The 17,680-nt window shown below is 38.3% G+C and overlaps 1 protein-coding gene across 1 annotated transcript in view; it reads left to right on the forward strand.

Annotated features, from left to right (window-relative positions):
- Nucleotides 1-717: 717 nt before the first annotated feature.
- XPO4 (exportin 4) overlaps nt 718-17,680 on the forward strand; it is a 121,240-nt gene continuing 104,277 nt past the window's right edge. The window contains exon 1 of the mRNA XM_026492962.4: nt 718-868. Within this exon, the coding sequence (XP_026348747.1) occupies nt 800-868 (69 nt within the window). The 5' untranslated portion in view covers nt 718-799. The remainder of the gene's footprint in view (nt 869-17,680) is intronic.

A 17,680-nucleotide genomic window follows, 5' to 3' on the forward strand; every position in this document is an offset into this window, starting at 1 on the left:
ACCATGAGTTCTTTCTGAATTCAAGAAGCAGGCAGGTCAAGGTTAGGATTCCTGCTTTTTCACTTTTCAGTATGACACAGCCCTTGAAAAGAGCTCGCAATGATCTGCTGTCCAGATAAATTTGGACGAATCTCCTGCAGGACCTCCCATTAAGAAAACGAACATTTCTATCCTGGAATGTTCCTTTTTTTTTTTTTGGCAAGGAGGGACAGAGAATTAGGACTCGGAGGATAGAGATGTTCTTAAAGGCGGCGCACTCTCAGGAGAGGAAGTGGGGAGAGCAGTTCCAAGTGTGATCCTACACTGCGTGGAACGTGGAAGTGAAAGGAGGGGTCGGGGTGGACGGAGTGAAGAGTAGAGAACAGAGAGCCTGCCGGCGTCTCGGATAATGCCTGGTGATGGGGCGGGGTGTATTCACAGCGGAGGGAACCCAGCGGCTCCCGGGCACAAGGGTTGGAGAAGCCGAAAGGCCCCGGCGCCGGACACCACGCATGCGCGGGCCCGGAGCCGCGGCCGCCTGCCCCGCGCGGCCGTCACCGTCTAGGTCAACCGCCCGGGTCTTGCCTGGCACCGGACTGCGGGCGCCTCCCGCCCCAGCGAGGCGGCCCAACTCACTCTCTTCTCCTTCCCGCCCAGAACCCGGCGGCCAGGACAGGCCCGCGGTGGCCGCGACGCCGGCGTCGACGGCGGCTGCGACGGTCTTTGGGAGCGCGTGAGGCTCCGGGGTCGCTGCGGCGATTGGCCGGCCGCGGCGCCCGCTCCCATAATGCAGCGCATGGCGCGTCATTGAAGAGAGACCATGATGGCGGCGGCGCTTGGGCCCCCAGAAGTGATCGCTCAGCTGGAGAACGCGGCCAAAGTTTTGATGGTGAGTACACCGCGACACTCGCACCCCAGCATCTGCGGGACTCTGGCTGGCCCTGCCGTGCTAGGCCTTCCCGCCCGCTGGGCTGGCGACCGGCAGGGGCCTCCAGGGAGCCTTGGAAGTGGAGGAGGTGGCGGTGGCGTGGCGCAGGATTCTTCATCCTACTTTCCTTCTGCCTTCGTTCCCCCCTCTTCGTGGGCTGTCCGCTCCCCCTAGGTGTCTGGCACTCCAGCCGGACGACGGAATATGGTGCTGAAGGAAAGAGGGTTTCCTGTGCCACGGTCTTCACCGTACACCCTGCCCGGCAGACTAGGTCGAGAGCAAGGTGCGGGGAGTGAGGTCCGGGTCATCCCCGCAGGGCTTTGGTCGGGGGCAGTGTGTACGCCGCTGGGGAGTTGGTACCAGGAAGATGGCCTAGCCCAGATGCTGTTAGCTACCCTTGTTCCCTTGGAGCACGCGGGTCCTCAAGCTCTTTCTCTGACCTGCAGCCATCTCTGGGGTAACCGCAGCCGCCAGCACGTGGAAGGACCGGCAGGAGGGAGGGAGGGGAATCTTTGGGACCAAGGTCACTGGGGCAAAACTTTATTAAGCTCCAAGCTCCCTGTGGGTCGCGCATTAAGGAGTGCTGAATCTAAGGTGCTCGTTGACTTCATTCTTAACCCTGTATGGTAAACAGTTTGATCAGTATGTTGTTTACCCAGTAAACTGTGTTTGTATTTTCTGGCTCAGTCTTGTTTTTGTAAATTTTGATTTCCGTGTTTGTAGATGTTTTTTTGGAAGTTGGAGGCTCGGTTGATTACTTGAATTGATCCAGCCTTTCTAAGAATCGAATACAGCTAGCTTCTTGGGTTTTTTGTTTTGTTTTTGTTTTTTTGACTTTTCTTTCTGGTTCGGTGCTTGGATTATATGTTCGAGCATCGCGTTTAAAAGTATTTGAACTGATTCTAGCCTAGTTTGTAGTTCCACTTATCAAGTTTTGTTTTCACACACAACACCAGATAGCTCATGAAATTTAACGAAATTGGGAAGTCTAATAAAAAGCAGGGTTTACTTGCTTCATTATGAGCAAAGCTAAGCAAATCATTTTGTCACAAAACTGAGTAAAGTTTTCAGACTCTTCCAAGTTAAGTCCAGAAAAAACTAGCTAGTATTCTCCTTAATACAGGTTCTTAAAATCCCTGAGGTGGTGTTTCCTGAAATATCTGAAACATTTCTAGGAGCCAGGGACCCTGTTTTCATTAGACTCTGGAAGGAGTATGTGACCCCAAAAAACACTGCCTTAGTTCTTAAATTGATAAGATAAAATTAGTGTTTTTTGTTACCAGCCTTAATATTAATTAGCGCTTGTGTTTGCCAGTACCAGTACCGTCCCTCTTCCCTGGCAAAGCTGGTTTTATCGTCTGTAAGGGAGTAGCTGAGAAGAATAGCAGTAAGTACTGTTTATTGAGTGCATACTACATCCAGATACTGTGTGTGATGGTTTACATACTTTATTAATTCTTGCAGCAGCTTTACAAGGTTGAGAGAGAGTTTAAGTGGCCTGGGTTACATAATTACTAAGTTGATGATTTAGGTTCAGAACTCAGATCTGTCTGGCCCTAAAGTTGGGTCCCTTTCCGCTCTACCTCACCACCTCTTATATATGTTGTGTAGATACCCATTTATATACTTTTTTTTTTTAAGATTTTATTTATTTATTTGACAGAGATAGAGACAGCCAGCGAGAGAGGGAACACAAGCAGTGGGAGTGTGAGAGGAAGAAGCAGGCTCATAGCGGAGGAGCCTGATGTGGGGCTCGATCCCAGAACACTAGGATCACACCCTGAGCCGAAGGCAGACGCTTAACCGCTGTGCCACCCAGGCGCCCCTCGTTTACATACTTCTAAATCTTTCCAGAGAATAGTACTGAAAAAAAATGTTATTTTAATAACATTAATTTAATTAATTTAATAACATTAATTAATAGGAAATTTGTTTTTGGAAGTTTCCACTTACTGTTCACAAATGTGGACCACAAATGTGTAAGAGTAACAATTACTGCATTATTTGTCGTTTGAAAGCTGTATTCCAATTTATTATTAGAAATAACAGCTCACATTTATTAAGTGCTTACTATGTGTGAGGCAGTATGCCAGTTGCTTTATGTATGTTACCTTATTTAATTCTTACTATGAGGTGGTTATTATTGCTTTCATTTTCATTTGATAGACTAAGAAACTGAAACATGTAGATGCTAAGTAATTTACCCAAATTTGCAAGGAAAGTGGTAGAGTGGGGACGCCAACTCAAATTTGTGTGTTACCAGTTTGTGACTCTTAACCTAAAGGGTAGTGGGACTAGAAAGCAAGTAAATTAGTTCATTTGAAAATAGTTAAGACTGTTAAATCTTCAACTGTTAAGCATTAGAATATTTTTAAAATGGACGAATGATTTTAGCATTATCCATCTGTGGGTCAGATGGATATCCATCTGAGGAAATCTCGTTTATAGGAAATTGCTATATATTTTAGTTGCTAATATGTTTTGGGACTCAAAGTAATTAATGATGTCTTTTACAATCATTTTGTTTAATTTTTCCATTTGGTATCCATATATTTCTTTTATGAAATTTGGCATAGAGTTTTAGTGTGCAAAATAATCTCAAGACATCTTTTAGTACAGAGGTCTTAGTGCACAATGGATATCAGAAGGAAATTCTAAGCAAATTTTTTGGTGCAAACATACATTTTTGGTAATACGGTTTATAGCTTTTATCGGCGTTTCTAAGGAAATTGAGACCCTGAAAAATAAGAACCTGGTCTAAGCATTCTCCCTTCCATTCTGCAGATGGGGAAACTGAGGTTCAAAGAGGTAGAAGTGACTTGCCGAAGGTAGGTCACAGAACAGATTAGTGAGAAGAGCGATCCAGAACCTAGATCACCAGACTCCTATTTTGGAACTTAAAAAAATTTTTTACTAAGCCATGTTGCTTCTCAGAGTCACCATATTATAATACCATAAATGCTAATGTTTTATTGCTTGATGGGAAATTTTGAAATGTGTTTTTGGATATTGCAGTTATTTCACTGTAGATATCCATATTCAGTCTTATTTAGGTTATTGGATAAGCTGCCGAATAGTGTATTAGACCTTTAGAATGAAAAAGATATTTATTGATTTTATAGATCTCAACATAAATAGTGATTCTCCCCCCACTTCAAGTAGTAACAGGAGTATTTTCTGTAGATGCTTGCACATACTGCTTAGTCTTCTGATTCAAGACAGTGAGGTTACTTTCTAGAAAATAAATTTGAAGGTGAACAAACTAGAATGCGGATGGACTTTTGTAGGTTAGCAGCTGTGCAAGTGAAGTTATCTATTCTGAAAGCATTGTGCAGATGGAAAATTATCTAAATAGGTCCTGAACATTTCTTCTGCAAAAAAAGATTCCAGTTACTGACTTTTGCTTAAGATACCTAACCCTAAAATTTTGAGAGTATATTAAATATATACTAGAGTAAGTAAAGTTGACCACACTTCAGTGCAAACATTCTTATCAGTGAGAGTCTTCTCCCTGACTCTCTGAGTCTTCTCTCTGACTGCATGAATTTAGCAGGTTATAGACCTGAAAATTTGGTGTTGTGGACACATTTCCTGTTATTTAAAATTATAGCAGTAATACTGGAACATACTATTTTGAAGTATAGCAACAGCATACAAATTACACAGAATAAGAAGTGAATCTCCCTCTTCTTCCTTTCCCCACTCTCAGTCCCTCCTCCCTAAGCAATCCATATTAAGTTTGAATATACCTTTTTTCCTGTGCTTTTTTAATACTCATTATATAGTTTTTTTTTACATTAATGAGAATACTGTAAATATCCTTAATTTAAAAAATCTTGCAGATACCTTTCTGAATAGTAAGAAGTTCAAGCTTTGCAGAAAGAGGTATGGGGAAAGTAAAAGTTCCCTCAGCTCCCATTGCCTTTTCAGACAAGAATATTTATTGAGTACACATATTAAAAATCTCTAAGTGGGGCACCTGGGTGGCACAGTCAGTTAAGCATCCCACTCTTGATTTTGGCTCAGGTCATGATCTCAGGGTCGTGAGATGGAGCCCTGAGTTGGTCTCTGTGCTCAGCGCGGAGTCTGCTTGAGGTTCTCTCTCTCTGCCCTGCTTGTGTGTGTGTGTGTGTGTGGGTGGGTGGGTGGGTGGGTGGGTGCATGCACTCTCTCTCTCTCAAATAAATCTAAAAAATTCTCTAGGTGTATAAGGGTGTACATACATGATTTTTATTTTTTTTTTACTTTTTCATTTGTTTGGTTTCTTTGTTACCATGTAAATATTTATTTGTGGATAATGTTATAAATCAGTAGGACCAGCACAAAACTAACACAGCCTCTACAATGCTGAGAGCAATTTTACGTTTATAAACACATCCAACATAGAGAGTACATAGGGCTGGTAGGCCCCAGGGTTAACAAAACTATATCTGAACTTCACAGAGATGGTCCTTCCCTCGCAGACGAAGGGGTGACAGGGACCTTGTTCTGAGACTGCATAACTGCTCCCACCCTGAAGAAGTACACACATAATTTTTAAAGTGTGTTTTTTTACATCAATAAAATTGTATAATCCATATCTTCCTATGCTTTTCTTTATTTACCTCCTTGTGGATGAATTGTAAAGGAAGTTTGTTTCCGTTTTGTGTGTGTGCGTGAATAGATACAAAATGTAGGATGTGTTTTGATTTTAGAGACATCATAATGGAAAGGTTTAGTGTTCTTTTAGTATTAGTATTGTTTGTTTGAACAGTAAACCTGAAAAATGCTTTATTTTCTTGAATTTGCTTGGGTTTATTTTCCTGGCTTGCTTGAATTGTTAGGGATTGTCCTTTGTGAGTGTGTGTAGTGCAGAGTACATATGTTAACTGATACTTCACAGAAAAATAATTTACTATAATTGTTTTTTAAAACCAAAATGGATTTAATAAATGTAAATGCAGCTTTAATGAGAGAGATTTATTATTGGTTTTCATGGTTTTTATTGTAGTGGAATCTGGTTACTCTTTTGAAAGCATCTGCAAAATCGTAGTGAGATACAAAAAATTTTTATTTCATTCTCACATCAATCCTGTGAAGTAAATAGAACAGATAATAAACTTTATAAAGAAAATCTGAGATTCAGAGATGGTAAGTGATTTGCCTGTGGTCCTATAGCTGGTTTGGATTTGTAGTTAAGTCTGGCTGTTCATTCATTCTGGCTGTTCATTTCTTCTGTATATATTTGCTAGGCATAATGCTATGTATGCTAAGGAGATAGGAGAAAGACCTTGTTTTCAAGGAAAGCATAGTCTAATGGGGGAGAAAGGCAAAACTATTAGCAGTTGTTAGGTAACATAATGCAAGTATATGCTAGTGCTCTGAGAATACAGAGGAGGGACATCTATCTCAGACTGAGTTGGGGACCTAGAAAGGCCTCCTTGGAACAGGCGATCCTTAACCTAAGTAGTCAATGAAGAACAAGTTGGAGTTTTCCATTGGGTGAGGGGTATTCCAGTTAGAGGGATATATTTGTATGAAGGCCTGAGAGAACTGAATACCATATGCTTGGGGAGTATTTGAGTATTTATTCATTTAAGATTTATTTATTTTAGAGAGAGCATGAGTGGGGGGAGGGGCAGAAGGAGAGAAGTGCAGTCCCTGCTGAGCATGGAGCCCAGTGAGGCAGGGCTCAATCCCATGACCCCAAGATCATGATCTGAGCCGAAAACAAGAGTGGGATGCTCAACTGATTGAGCCACCCAGGCATCCCTTGTGCATTTATTTAGTAGATATTTCCTGAGCCCCTCCTGTGTATACGGTACAGTATGTTTATTTTTTTGTAATCAATAATGAACATCATAAATTTAAGAATTTTTATTGTAGCATTTACTTTTCTTATTGGAAAGATGCATTATATTGAGTAAGTATTTTTCTTTCTATCTTTTTTTTTTTTTTAAGATTTTATTTATTTGAGAGAGAGAGAGAGAGCGGAGAGAGCATGAGCAGGGAGGAGAGGGAGAAGCAGGCTCTCCACTGAGCAGGGAGCCTGACGCTGGGCTCGATCCCAGTACATGAGGATCATGACCTGAGCCTAAGGCAGGCGCTTAACCAACTGAGCCACCCAGGCGCCCCCGTTTTTATTTATTTCAATTTTGCCTTTTGTCTCTGTTGTGACACTAGATATTAGAATAGTGGCACTAAGAATTTTTTTCCAAAAACTAGTTAGTGGAGAATTTTTAATTAAAGCCCAATTAAATGTGTGTTTTGCAGGTGGACTTGTGTCATACTCCACTAATTGGAACATAGCCAGTGATCCAGAGAAATGTGAAAAGACCTTTGAAATTATCCATAGAGACCCAAAAGGCAGTTGATAAAATGTAACAGCCTTTTATGGTTAAAAATTCAATAAACTAGGAATTGACTTAAAAAATACAATAAAGTTCTTTCAAACCACTAGTAAATGGTGATATTCTTAAGAGTAAAGTAGGGAGTCATAATATAATTACTACTTAACACTTGGTGGGCCTAGCTGATACAGTAAGATAAGAAAAAGGAGTAAGTGCAAATATTGGAAAGAAAAGTAAAGAAGATGATTATTCACAGGTGATATCCAGAAAAAGAAATCCAAGGAAATTAAACTAATAGAACTACTGTTAGAATAGTGAGACGTCTGGGTGGCTCAGTCAGTAAAGCGGCTGCCTTCAGCCCAGGTCATGATCCCAGGTTCCTGGATCAAGTTCCATAATAGGCTCCTTGCCCAGTGGGGAGCCTGCTTCTCCCTCTGCCCGCTCTGCCTCCCACTCCCCCTGCTTGTGCATGCGCCCTTTCTCTGACAAATAAATAAAATCTTAAAAAAAAAAAAAAAAGAACTATTAAAACAGTTATTTGGTAACGTGGCCAGATATAAGACAAATAAACCAATTGTGAGATTTCCTTTTTATCAACAATGATCAAGTTAAAATCGGAAAAAAAAGACCTTATTCCTTCAGTTATAAAAACTGTAGGAATATATTATAGGACACTATTAAACATGTAACTTTTTATGAAGAAAACTATAGCTTATTTGAAGAATACAAAAGGAAATCTGAATTAGATGAAGGCTGTATTCCTCAATTCAAAGAATTAATTTGGTAAGGTGGCAATTCCTCTGTCATTAATTTATAAATTGAATGTAATGTCAAAATTTTTCTTGCCGCCTCACCCTTTTTTGAGGTGGGAGAAAAATGTGACTAATTAATTAGAAAATATATCTGGAAGAATGGTTATATGAGAATAACAGCATTTTTTAAACAGGAAAATGAAGGGTTCAGGGGACGATGTACAGTTGTTAAAATTTATTCAAAAGCTACATAATTGAGGGGCACGTGGCTGGCTCAATCAATGGAGTCTGTGACTCTTAATCTCAAACCCACGTTGGATGTAGAGATTACATAAGAATAAAATCTGTAAGAAAATAAGCAAAATAAACAATTAAAACTTTTTAGAAAGCTACAGTAATTGAAACATTGTAGTGCTGGCATGAGAAAAGAATAGAAAATTAAAAGAATGGTCCAAAAACAGAACTTTGATTAAAATGATATTTCACATTGTGAAAGTAACAGATAATGGAAAAACAGACTATGCTTTACTGCTAGCGGAGGTATAAAAAGTTACAACTTTTTCGTAGATAGTTGGTGATATGTTAGCCTCTGGAACTCAAGAAATGTGGGTCTAATATATGGTCGTTTTTTTTTTTTTTTATGAAAAGATCAAAATGGACATGGAAAGAACCTCAAACTGAGGGTAAAAAGTGAAGGACAGAATATATGATAATTGTTTTTGCTTTCTAAATAAAAAAATCTCTGCATTTATTTGTATATGTATAGAAACAGAATTGGAAGATACACACTAAACTTTTAAGAATGGGTATCTAGAGAATGGGATTGGAAGTGGAAAGATTCCTTTCTACATTTCAATATAGTTTGAATTTTTTACAATACAAAACATTGAATCACACATAATTAATATGTCATTCTGATAAACTTGAATGTTGCAGGTATTTTTAAAATCTATGATTACTTTCTTGACTATTTTATATTTATCTCAAAGAAAATTAAAAGCTATCTGATGGCTGGGGCTGAATAAAAATTACATTTGTAAGTCTAAGTCAGGTCCCATTTCTGCAGTTTTCTTTAATCAGTGCTAGTTAAGCATAATCTTGCTAGCAAATAAAAGGAAAAGTATTTTGAGAAAGAGCTATTAGAAAACCAATAAACTTTATTTTGGAGAAGGGATATGGATTTATTCTCAGGCCAAGTTCTATTCACTTATAATTGTGGGAAAAATTAGGCCCACTATAAAATGACAAAGAGAATATTCTAGAGTAGGGGCTTTCAAAGTTTAGAAGGTGCATAATCATTCTTAGGGTGGTTTTTAAAACTGTAGAATGCTGATTTACTAGGCTGTGTCTCATTTCATTCTCCCATCTTTATTGGCTTCCATAATAGAGTTCTGAAAGCTCAGCGTGGTTGTTGGCCCCTGCCTCATATTCCAGCCATAAGCCAGTTCCTGTCTACTTTCTTTGTTTCCAAGCCAGGGCTGGCTACATAATTTGTGGGGCCTCATGGAAATGAAAATATGGGGCTCCTTGTTGAAAAAGCAGGAAAAAGGTACCATTAAAGTCTTTAAAATATAAATATTTTTCCTTTATATTTTATACTTACAGAAATATAATAGGAGTAATAATGCTTTCTGGGTAAGAGCAAACATAAATTGTAAAAGAGTATGTTAGTATAATTTTACATAATAAAGAACATTTTATGTGGAATCTTGATTGGTCATAAGATATTTTTGGCTTTTCTACAAATTCATTAGGTCATCAAAATTTTTACTTTTAGCCAGTTCATTTTCAGTTGGTATAATTGAAAGTGATGTCAGTTGCTCTTGGCAAATGCAAGATTGTAAATTTTTTATAATTATTTTGAGTAGGATCTTTCTACTGATGCAGCTATTACTAGAGTTATATTTTATAGGCTGTGACAACTTTGGGATACATTTCTGATTAATTATTTACTAATACTAATTTTAGAGCTGGTGATTCTTACAGAACTTTTTTTTAAAGACTTCATACTGAATTTAGTTTTAGCTGTAACTTTATACAGTATTTTAATGTTTCTTCTGACAGTTCTTGTTACTTGTAGAGTTCATAGAAGAAACCAAAAGTAGCTTGCTTAATGATTTATGTATGATTAAATTTACATACAATTAAAGATGTGTTTTTATGCATTCTGCCATTGTGTCTTCAGTTATAAAAGAAAAATAAAATTGTTTTTCTGATTAATAAATGGTCTGTCCAGAGCTTTTATACTAAAATAGTATCTTTTCTGTTGAATACAGTGATTTTTTAATTTAATTTTTATTTTTATTTCCAAGCCTGGAGATACTTGCTTTGCTGTAGAAGTTTTGAAAACCAGAGACTCTAAACTCTGAAGAATTCTAATAATTCCCTGAAATGCTTTATGGCAGCGTCTATTTGTACAATTTTCTTCTGTAATTTACTGACAAAGTTTACTACTTGAGTTCTTGTCACAGTGCTTAGACTGGAAAGTTAATGTTTCTGCAGGGGCCTCAGGGACAGGATTGGGGCATGAGCAGTCAAGGTGGCTTCCCATGGGAGGTCCTGGAGCTGCCGCTAGTTGGGCCCAGCTTTGACCAAAGCCACCTTGGGTCTCGTAGCACCCCAGACGACCTTGAGGCACATGCATGTGTCCCTGGCCACCATCCTGTCTTCGCAGCTCCTATACATGCTCCCTTGTCCCATTGGGCTTCACCTGCAAAACTTAAGTTCAAAAATAAAATTATTAAGAATTTCAAAATGGTAAAACAGCGTATCACATTAAGCATGGGGCCCTTTAGAGAGTTGGGCCCTATGACACTGCACAGGGCGCACACTCTTGAAGGTGGCTTTAGGCTATAGCTTGCCGGGCTTCAGTCCATTACATTTGAGAAGCTCCCTCATTCTGGAACCTTATGTGTATGCATTCCCTTGGCTTGGAACACCATTCTCCCCTTTCAGCCTACTTAACGTTTAATTCTTCAGATCTTAATGTAGTTTTTACTTTATTAGAGAAGCCTGACCACTCTTAGGTTAAATTGTTTTTTCATAGCATCATCTACTTTAGCAATATATACCTGCCATTTTATTTTATTTATTTGATTATACGATTGATTCATCTACTGGCTTGTAAGTTCCGTGAGAACAGGGGTTCTGTTTGTTTTTGCTTGTCATTGACTCGTGTCTGAAGCATGTAGCACATTGCCTGGCATATAGTAGGCATTTGGTAGTTATTTATGGACTGAAATATATGAACAGATTACTGTAGGGGAAGGCCTCTAGAGTATGATGGTAGGTTTCAGAGACCGATTACGCAGGTTTGAATTGAGGTTTTATTACTGCTTGCTTTTTTGCAAGGCTTTGAGTAAGTTTTTATCTTTTCAGCTTCTTAGAACCCTTTTTCTATTGCTTTTTCTCTGTCTCAGCCACACCATCTTTCTTTTCAGTCTTTCACTTTCCTGTTCTTCATCCTGCCCCAGGACCTTTCATATACTTTCCCCTCTGCCTAGAATGTTCTTCACTTTCACCTAATCCTTCAGGTCTCTCCACAGTCACTTTGAGGAAAGCCTTCCCTAGCTTCCCTGAAAGGTGAGATTCATCTGTCCTACACTTAGATAACTATGTAGTTCTTTTGTAACACCTACCATATTTGAAATTTTACATTTATTTGTGTGATTAACGAATAAATGTTGGTCTCCCTTGCTAAACTCTAATATGTATTAGTTCAAGGACCTTGTTTTTGCACATAGTATTTGCTCAGTAATATTTGTTGAATGAAAAAAATGCACGAATAAATGAGGAAAGGAGTACTACGAGAAGAGCCTAGGGAAATAGGCAGACGCTGGGTTATCTTAAGGCCTTATTTGCCACAAAATTTAGCTTGAATTTACCCAGTAGTGATGACTTCACAGACCTGTGATTCGATGTGTGAAAATCTGATTGAGGGAAGCAAAATGCAAGGTAAGAAGACCAGTTAGGAGGCTGTTGAAGTTGTTCAGCAAAGAACTGATGAAATTCTGAACAAAATTAGGGTAGGGGGGATAAATTAATATTAAAAAAATTTTTTTAATGCCACAGTGATTCTTATGGGAAAGGAGAATGAATACATATTTGGGGGAAGCTGGGAATGCCTTACAATGGCTTGTAGAAGCTCAAAATTTCTCAACTTTTTCCTTAAAAGTTAATGGAAATGACATTCTAATTTGTAATATTTCCACTTTTTAATATAAAATTATTTCACCCCAGTCTTTGAATAAGATTAATAATGTTAGAAAGCTGGTCTGTCTTTATCCTGTGGTTTTGTGGCGGGGGTTAGAGAACTAATTAGAAAACAGCAGTAGTATGATAGTGAGCTACTCAGATGAGATATTAGAAAAATCACCCTGTTGCTTATGTTAGTAAGCACACATGGAAAATTATTGAAATTTAGAAAGTGAAAGGCAGTATAACACAGAGACTCTAGAGCCAGACTATTTGGATTCTTCTTGGCTTCTGACTAGCTGTGTGACATTTGGCAAGTTGTGTAACCTCCGTGTGTCTGTTTCTTCATCTGTACAATAGAAAAATAATAGTACCTATCTCATGTAGTTAAAGATCAAATGATTTCATTTACATTAAAAGAAAGTGTTTAGCATAGTGCTTGGGACATGGGAAGTGCTCTATAAATGTTAGTTGTTATTTTGTACTTTAATATATAACATTGCATCAAAGCACATAAATCAAGGCAACCTTAGAATAAGCACTCAATAAATATTTGTTGAGTTAATTAAATTTCTTGTAGAGTAGTGCTGATAGAACTTTCTGGTTGATGGAAATGTTTTATATCCACACTCTCCGGTATAGTAGCTGGTAGCAACGTGTGGCTATTGAGCGCTTGAAATGGGCTAGTGCAGTGGAGCAACTAAAATTTTAATTAATTATGGGGCGCCTGGGTGGCACAGTCGTTAAGCGTCTGCCTTTGGCTCAGGGCGTGATCCCAGCGTTCTGGGATCGAGTCCCACATCAGGCTCCTCCGGTAGGAGCCTGCTTCTTCCTCTCCCACTCCCCCTGCTTGTGTTCCCTCTCTCACTGGCTCGCTCTCTCTCTCTGTCAAATAAATAAATAAAATCTTTAAAAAAATACTTAAAATTTTAATTAATTAAATAGCCACATGTGGGTGGTGGCTGCCATTTTGGGCAGCATAGATCTAGAGTATGGCTATATGTTTCTTTGCAGTCATCTTCTGATTGGTGAATATCGATTCCAGATTTCAAATAATTCTTAGATTCTGTGATTACTTCTGGTTGTTGCATTTCCACTGTTAAAATGCCGAATGTACTAATTTAGATAGCAACTGCTGCATCTTTAAAAGATTTTACCTTGGGGCGCCTGGGTGGCTCAGTCGGTTAGTTGTCTGCCTTTGGCTCAGGTTGTGATCCCAGGGTCTAGGAATCGAGCCCTGCTTCAAGCTCTGCATTGGGTTCCCTGCTCAGTGGGGAGCCTGCTTCTCCCTTCCCTTCTGCCTGCAGCTCCCCCTGCTGGTGCGCTTGCTCTCTCTCTGTCAAATAAAATAAAATCTTTAAAAAAAAGTACAGATTTTACTTTGTTATTCTGATTCTTGCACCAGAGTCATCAAAATACATACTTGTGGAAACATTGGTGGCACATAACATTGATGAAGAGAAGATGGCCAAATTCTTTGCTTCATAATCAATTTCCTTTTTAGGTTTATAAACACCAATTAGAATGATGAAGATAATGAATTTTTCATCACTTTTCTATCCACACCTGCCTTTTAATATTTGTCCACTTATGAACAATTAGGTTCGTTTTTTTTTTTCACATACCTCATAAAAAAGTAAGAATAAAAAACAGTGTCACATATCCTCTTAGTAAAAAAGTTGATCCAGGTTCTTGTTACAGAATACTGGGTAATGAGGTAATTCTTGTGTAATGACTGACAGGATGAGAATACCATCATTTCATTTTGTCCTGGGAAGTATATAGTTTATTCATTGATTCTTGTGTTTGAGAAAACTAGGGTAAGGTTTCTCATCCTTGCCACTGTTGACATTATTGTGGTCTGACGTGTGTGTCGTGGGATGTTTAGCAGCATCTTTACCCTTAATCCACTAGTTACTAGTAGCACTTCCCAGTTGTGGCAACCAAAAATGTCTCTAGACACTGCCAGACATCCCCTGGGGGATCAAAATTGCCTCAGTTGAGAGCCAGTGATCTAGAATGTCATCATCTGTAGACGCAGAGTCTAAGGTTACATTTATATGATCAATTTCATCATTATAGAGTCTGTCCCTTAGAATTTTCTGCTGTGATAGGATTTGCTTTGCTGTCTAATGTGCTAGCCACTAGCAACATTTAGCACTTGAAATGTGGCTAGTGCAACTGAGTAACTAAATTTTTAATTTAATTTAAACTAATTTAAACAGCCATATGTGGCTGGTGGCTACTGTATTGAACAGTGCAGGTCTGGAGTGCTGTTCTTTTGTCTTTGTGCATCGTCTTCTGATTCACCTCATAATGGTGCCTTGTCCATTTTCTTTCTTATAGGTAGAAATTTAAAAATTCTGAATTCTCAGCACTATTGAATGAAACCTTAAAAAAAAAAGACTTAAGAATATGGTGTCCATATTTCTTTTATATGTTCTTGAAAGGTCGTGCTATATTTTGAGCAATGTAGTAAAAGAAAAATTGAGGCTAATGTAATAATGTTGATTTATTTTGCTATTGCATTACTTTTCTAGGTGATTTCATCATTTCTTATTTTTTAATTTTGTTGTTAGTTTAGTCTTAGCATAGTTGGAATAGTTGATGAGTTCTGATGAAATAGTCCTTAGAATGGTGAAATGGTAAAATGTCTCAAGATATAAAAAAATATTAAGATCCTATTATGAATCTTAGACTTATAAAAGGAGTCTGGTGGGTTCATAAATGACTTCAAATTAGAATGAGTTTTATTATTATTATTTTTTAAGATTTTATTTATTTATTTGACAGAGATAGAGACAGCCAGCGAGAGAGGGAACACAAGCAGGGGGAGTGGGAGAGGAAGAAGCAGGCTCATAGGGGAGGAACCTGATGCGGGGCTTGATCCCAGAATGCCGGGATCACTCCCTGAGCTGAAGGCAGATGCTTAACGACTGCGCCACCCAGGCGCCCCTATTCTGTTTTTTAAAAAGTAAAATTTTCGGGGTGCCTGGGTGGCACAGCCGTTAAGCGTCTGTCTTCGGCTCGGGGCGTGATCCTGGCGTTTTGGGATTGAGCCCCACGTCCGGCTCCTCCGCTGAGAGCCTGCTTCTTCCTCTTCCACTCCCCCTGCTTGTGTTACCTCTCTCCTTGGCTGTCTCTCTGTCAATTAAATAAATAAAAGCTTTAAAAAAAATTTTTTTTAAAAGTAAAATTTTCTCTTTACTCTTTGAAATACCTCTAAGAAAAAAAAAAAATTAGGGCGCCTGGGTGGCTCAGTCGGTTAAGTGGAGGACTTTTGATTTCGGTCAGGTTATGATCTCAGTCCTGGGATCTAGCCTGCATGGGGTCCTTGCTGATCATGGAACCTGCTTAAGATTCTCTCTTTCCCTCTCCCTCTGCTCCTCCCCACCAGGCATGCACACACTCTCTCTCCTTCCTTCTCTAAAAAAGAAAGAAAGAAAGAAAGAAAGAGAAAGAACAAATCACAAAATATCAAGCATTACACATAGTTTTTTTTTTTTAACTTGCTTATTAAAGGAAAAAAAAAAAAACTCCAAAAATTGAGTCCACTGGACCCTGATGGTATACTGACACTTGTGGATAGTTTAAGGGAATGCCTTTTTTTTTTTTTTTTTTAAGATTTTATTTATTTATTTGACAGAGATAGAGACAGCCAGCGAGAGAGGGAACACAAGCAGGGAGAGTGGGAGAGGAAGAAGCAGGCTCATAGTGGAGGAGCCTGATGTGGGGCTCGATCCCATAACGCCGGGATCACACCCTGAGCCGAAGGCAAACGCTTAACCGCTGTGCCACCCAGGCGCCCCTAAGGGAATGCCTTTATTGTCTCAACATTATTGTGATGTTTGCTATGGTTTTTTTTGTGAATTCTTTTTACCTTGTTAAGGAAGTTTCTATTTATTCCTACTTTGTTGAAATTTTAGTCATGTTTCTGCGTTTTTTGTGATAAATACCTTTCTCCTTTAATATGTTAATGTGGTGAAAGACATTAGTTTTCTAATGTTAACCCAGCTTTGCATTCCTGGGATAAACTAAGTTGGTCACAGTATACATTATTATTTTTATTAAAAAAAAATCAGTTGTTGTATTTGGTGTGTGAACTGTCTTAAGATGTTTCCTTCTCTGTTTATAAGTAAGATTGGCCTGTAAGTTTCTTTTCTTATACTGTTCTCATCTGGTTTTGGTATCAGCATATTTGTGATGATATGCTGACTTCCTAAAATAGGTTGAAGAGTGTTCATCTTTTGTATTCTCTTGAAATCTGTGTAGGATTAGAATGATTTATTCCCTGCTGTTTGGTAAAATCTGGATCGGGGGCTTAAAGGAAAAAAAATATTTAAGCCGATTCAGTTTATTTAATAGTTGCAGGACTGTTTAAGTTTTCCGTTTCTTCTTAAGTTAGTTTTATTTTATTTTTCTAAGAATTTGTCCATATCACATAAGTTTTTAAGTTTATCGCCATAATGTTGTTTGTTACTCCTTCAGTATCTTTTTACTATTCAAGACCTATGTAGTTACAGTTTCTTTAATCTTGCCTGCTTAAATTCTGTGTCTCTTCACCCTTCTTGCAGTTTTATCACTTATATTAGTCATTCCAAAGAAGGAACTTTTGGCTTTTTTTCGTTTATATTTATTGTATATGTAATTTCTGTTTCATCATTTTCTGCTCTTTATTATTTCCTTCATTCTATTTTCTTTGTGTAGGTGCTATTTTTCTGAGTTCTTAGGTTAAAAGTTTTGCTTATTTGTTTTAACCTTCTTAAATTTCTAATGTAAGCATTGAAGGCTATGCATTTTTCTCTTCTACTCACCTTGCTTATCACAGACTTTTGATACGAAGTATTTTGGGTCAGTGTTTTCTATTATCGTTTCTTTTTTCATCCTTGAATTTTTCTTTTTCTTTTTTTTCTTCTAAGGATTTATTTATTTATTTGAGGGGTTTGGGGTGGGTGCAGAAGGAGAGGAAGAATCCTCAAGCAGACTCCTGGCTGAGTGGGGAGTCTGTTGGGGGCTTGATCCCAGGACCCTGAGATCATGACCTGAGCCAAAATCAAGAGTCAGTCACTTAACTGACTGCTTCACCAGGTGCCCCATCTTTGAATTTTTCTAGGTTTTGTTTTTAGTCAGATTCTGAGTTAATTGCTTTGTGAGAATGTGTTATATATATATCAGTTATTTAAAACTTGTTTGAATATGCCTTATGGCCTAGCATGTTGTCAGTTTTTATTCAGTGTGTATTTGAAAAGACTGTGATATTCAGTTAAAGGGGCAAGGTATTTATGCCTCTTAAATTAAGCTTGTTAAATCTTTTGTCTCCATAAGCTAGCAGTTATGGACAGAGATATATTAGTGGATTTGTTGGTAGTTCTGTCATTTTTGTTTTGTATATATTGGAGGCTGTGTATTTATGTACCACTTCAGCTAACCTTTTAATGATTATTACACGACCCACTTCTCTTTAGTAATATTTTACTTTAAATTCTGTTTTTTTCCTG

The sequence above is a fragment of the Ursus arctos genome, unplaced genomic scaffold (assembly GCF_023065955.2).
Source record: "Ursus arctos isolate Adak ecotype North America unplaced genomic scaffold, UrsArc2.0 scaffold_10, whole genome shotgun sequence".
In the NCBI taxonomy this organism is placed as follows: domain Eukaryota; kingdom Metazoa; phylum Chordata; class Mammalia; order Carnivora; family Ursidae; genus Ursus; species Ursus arctos.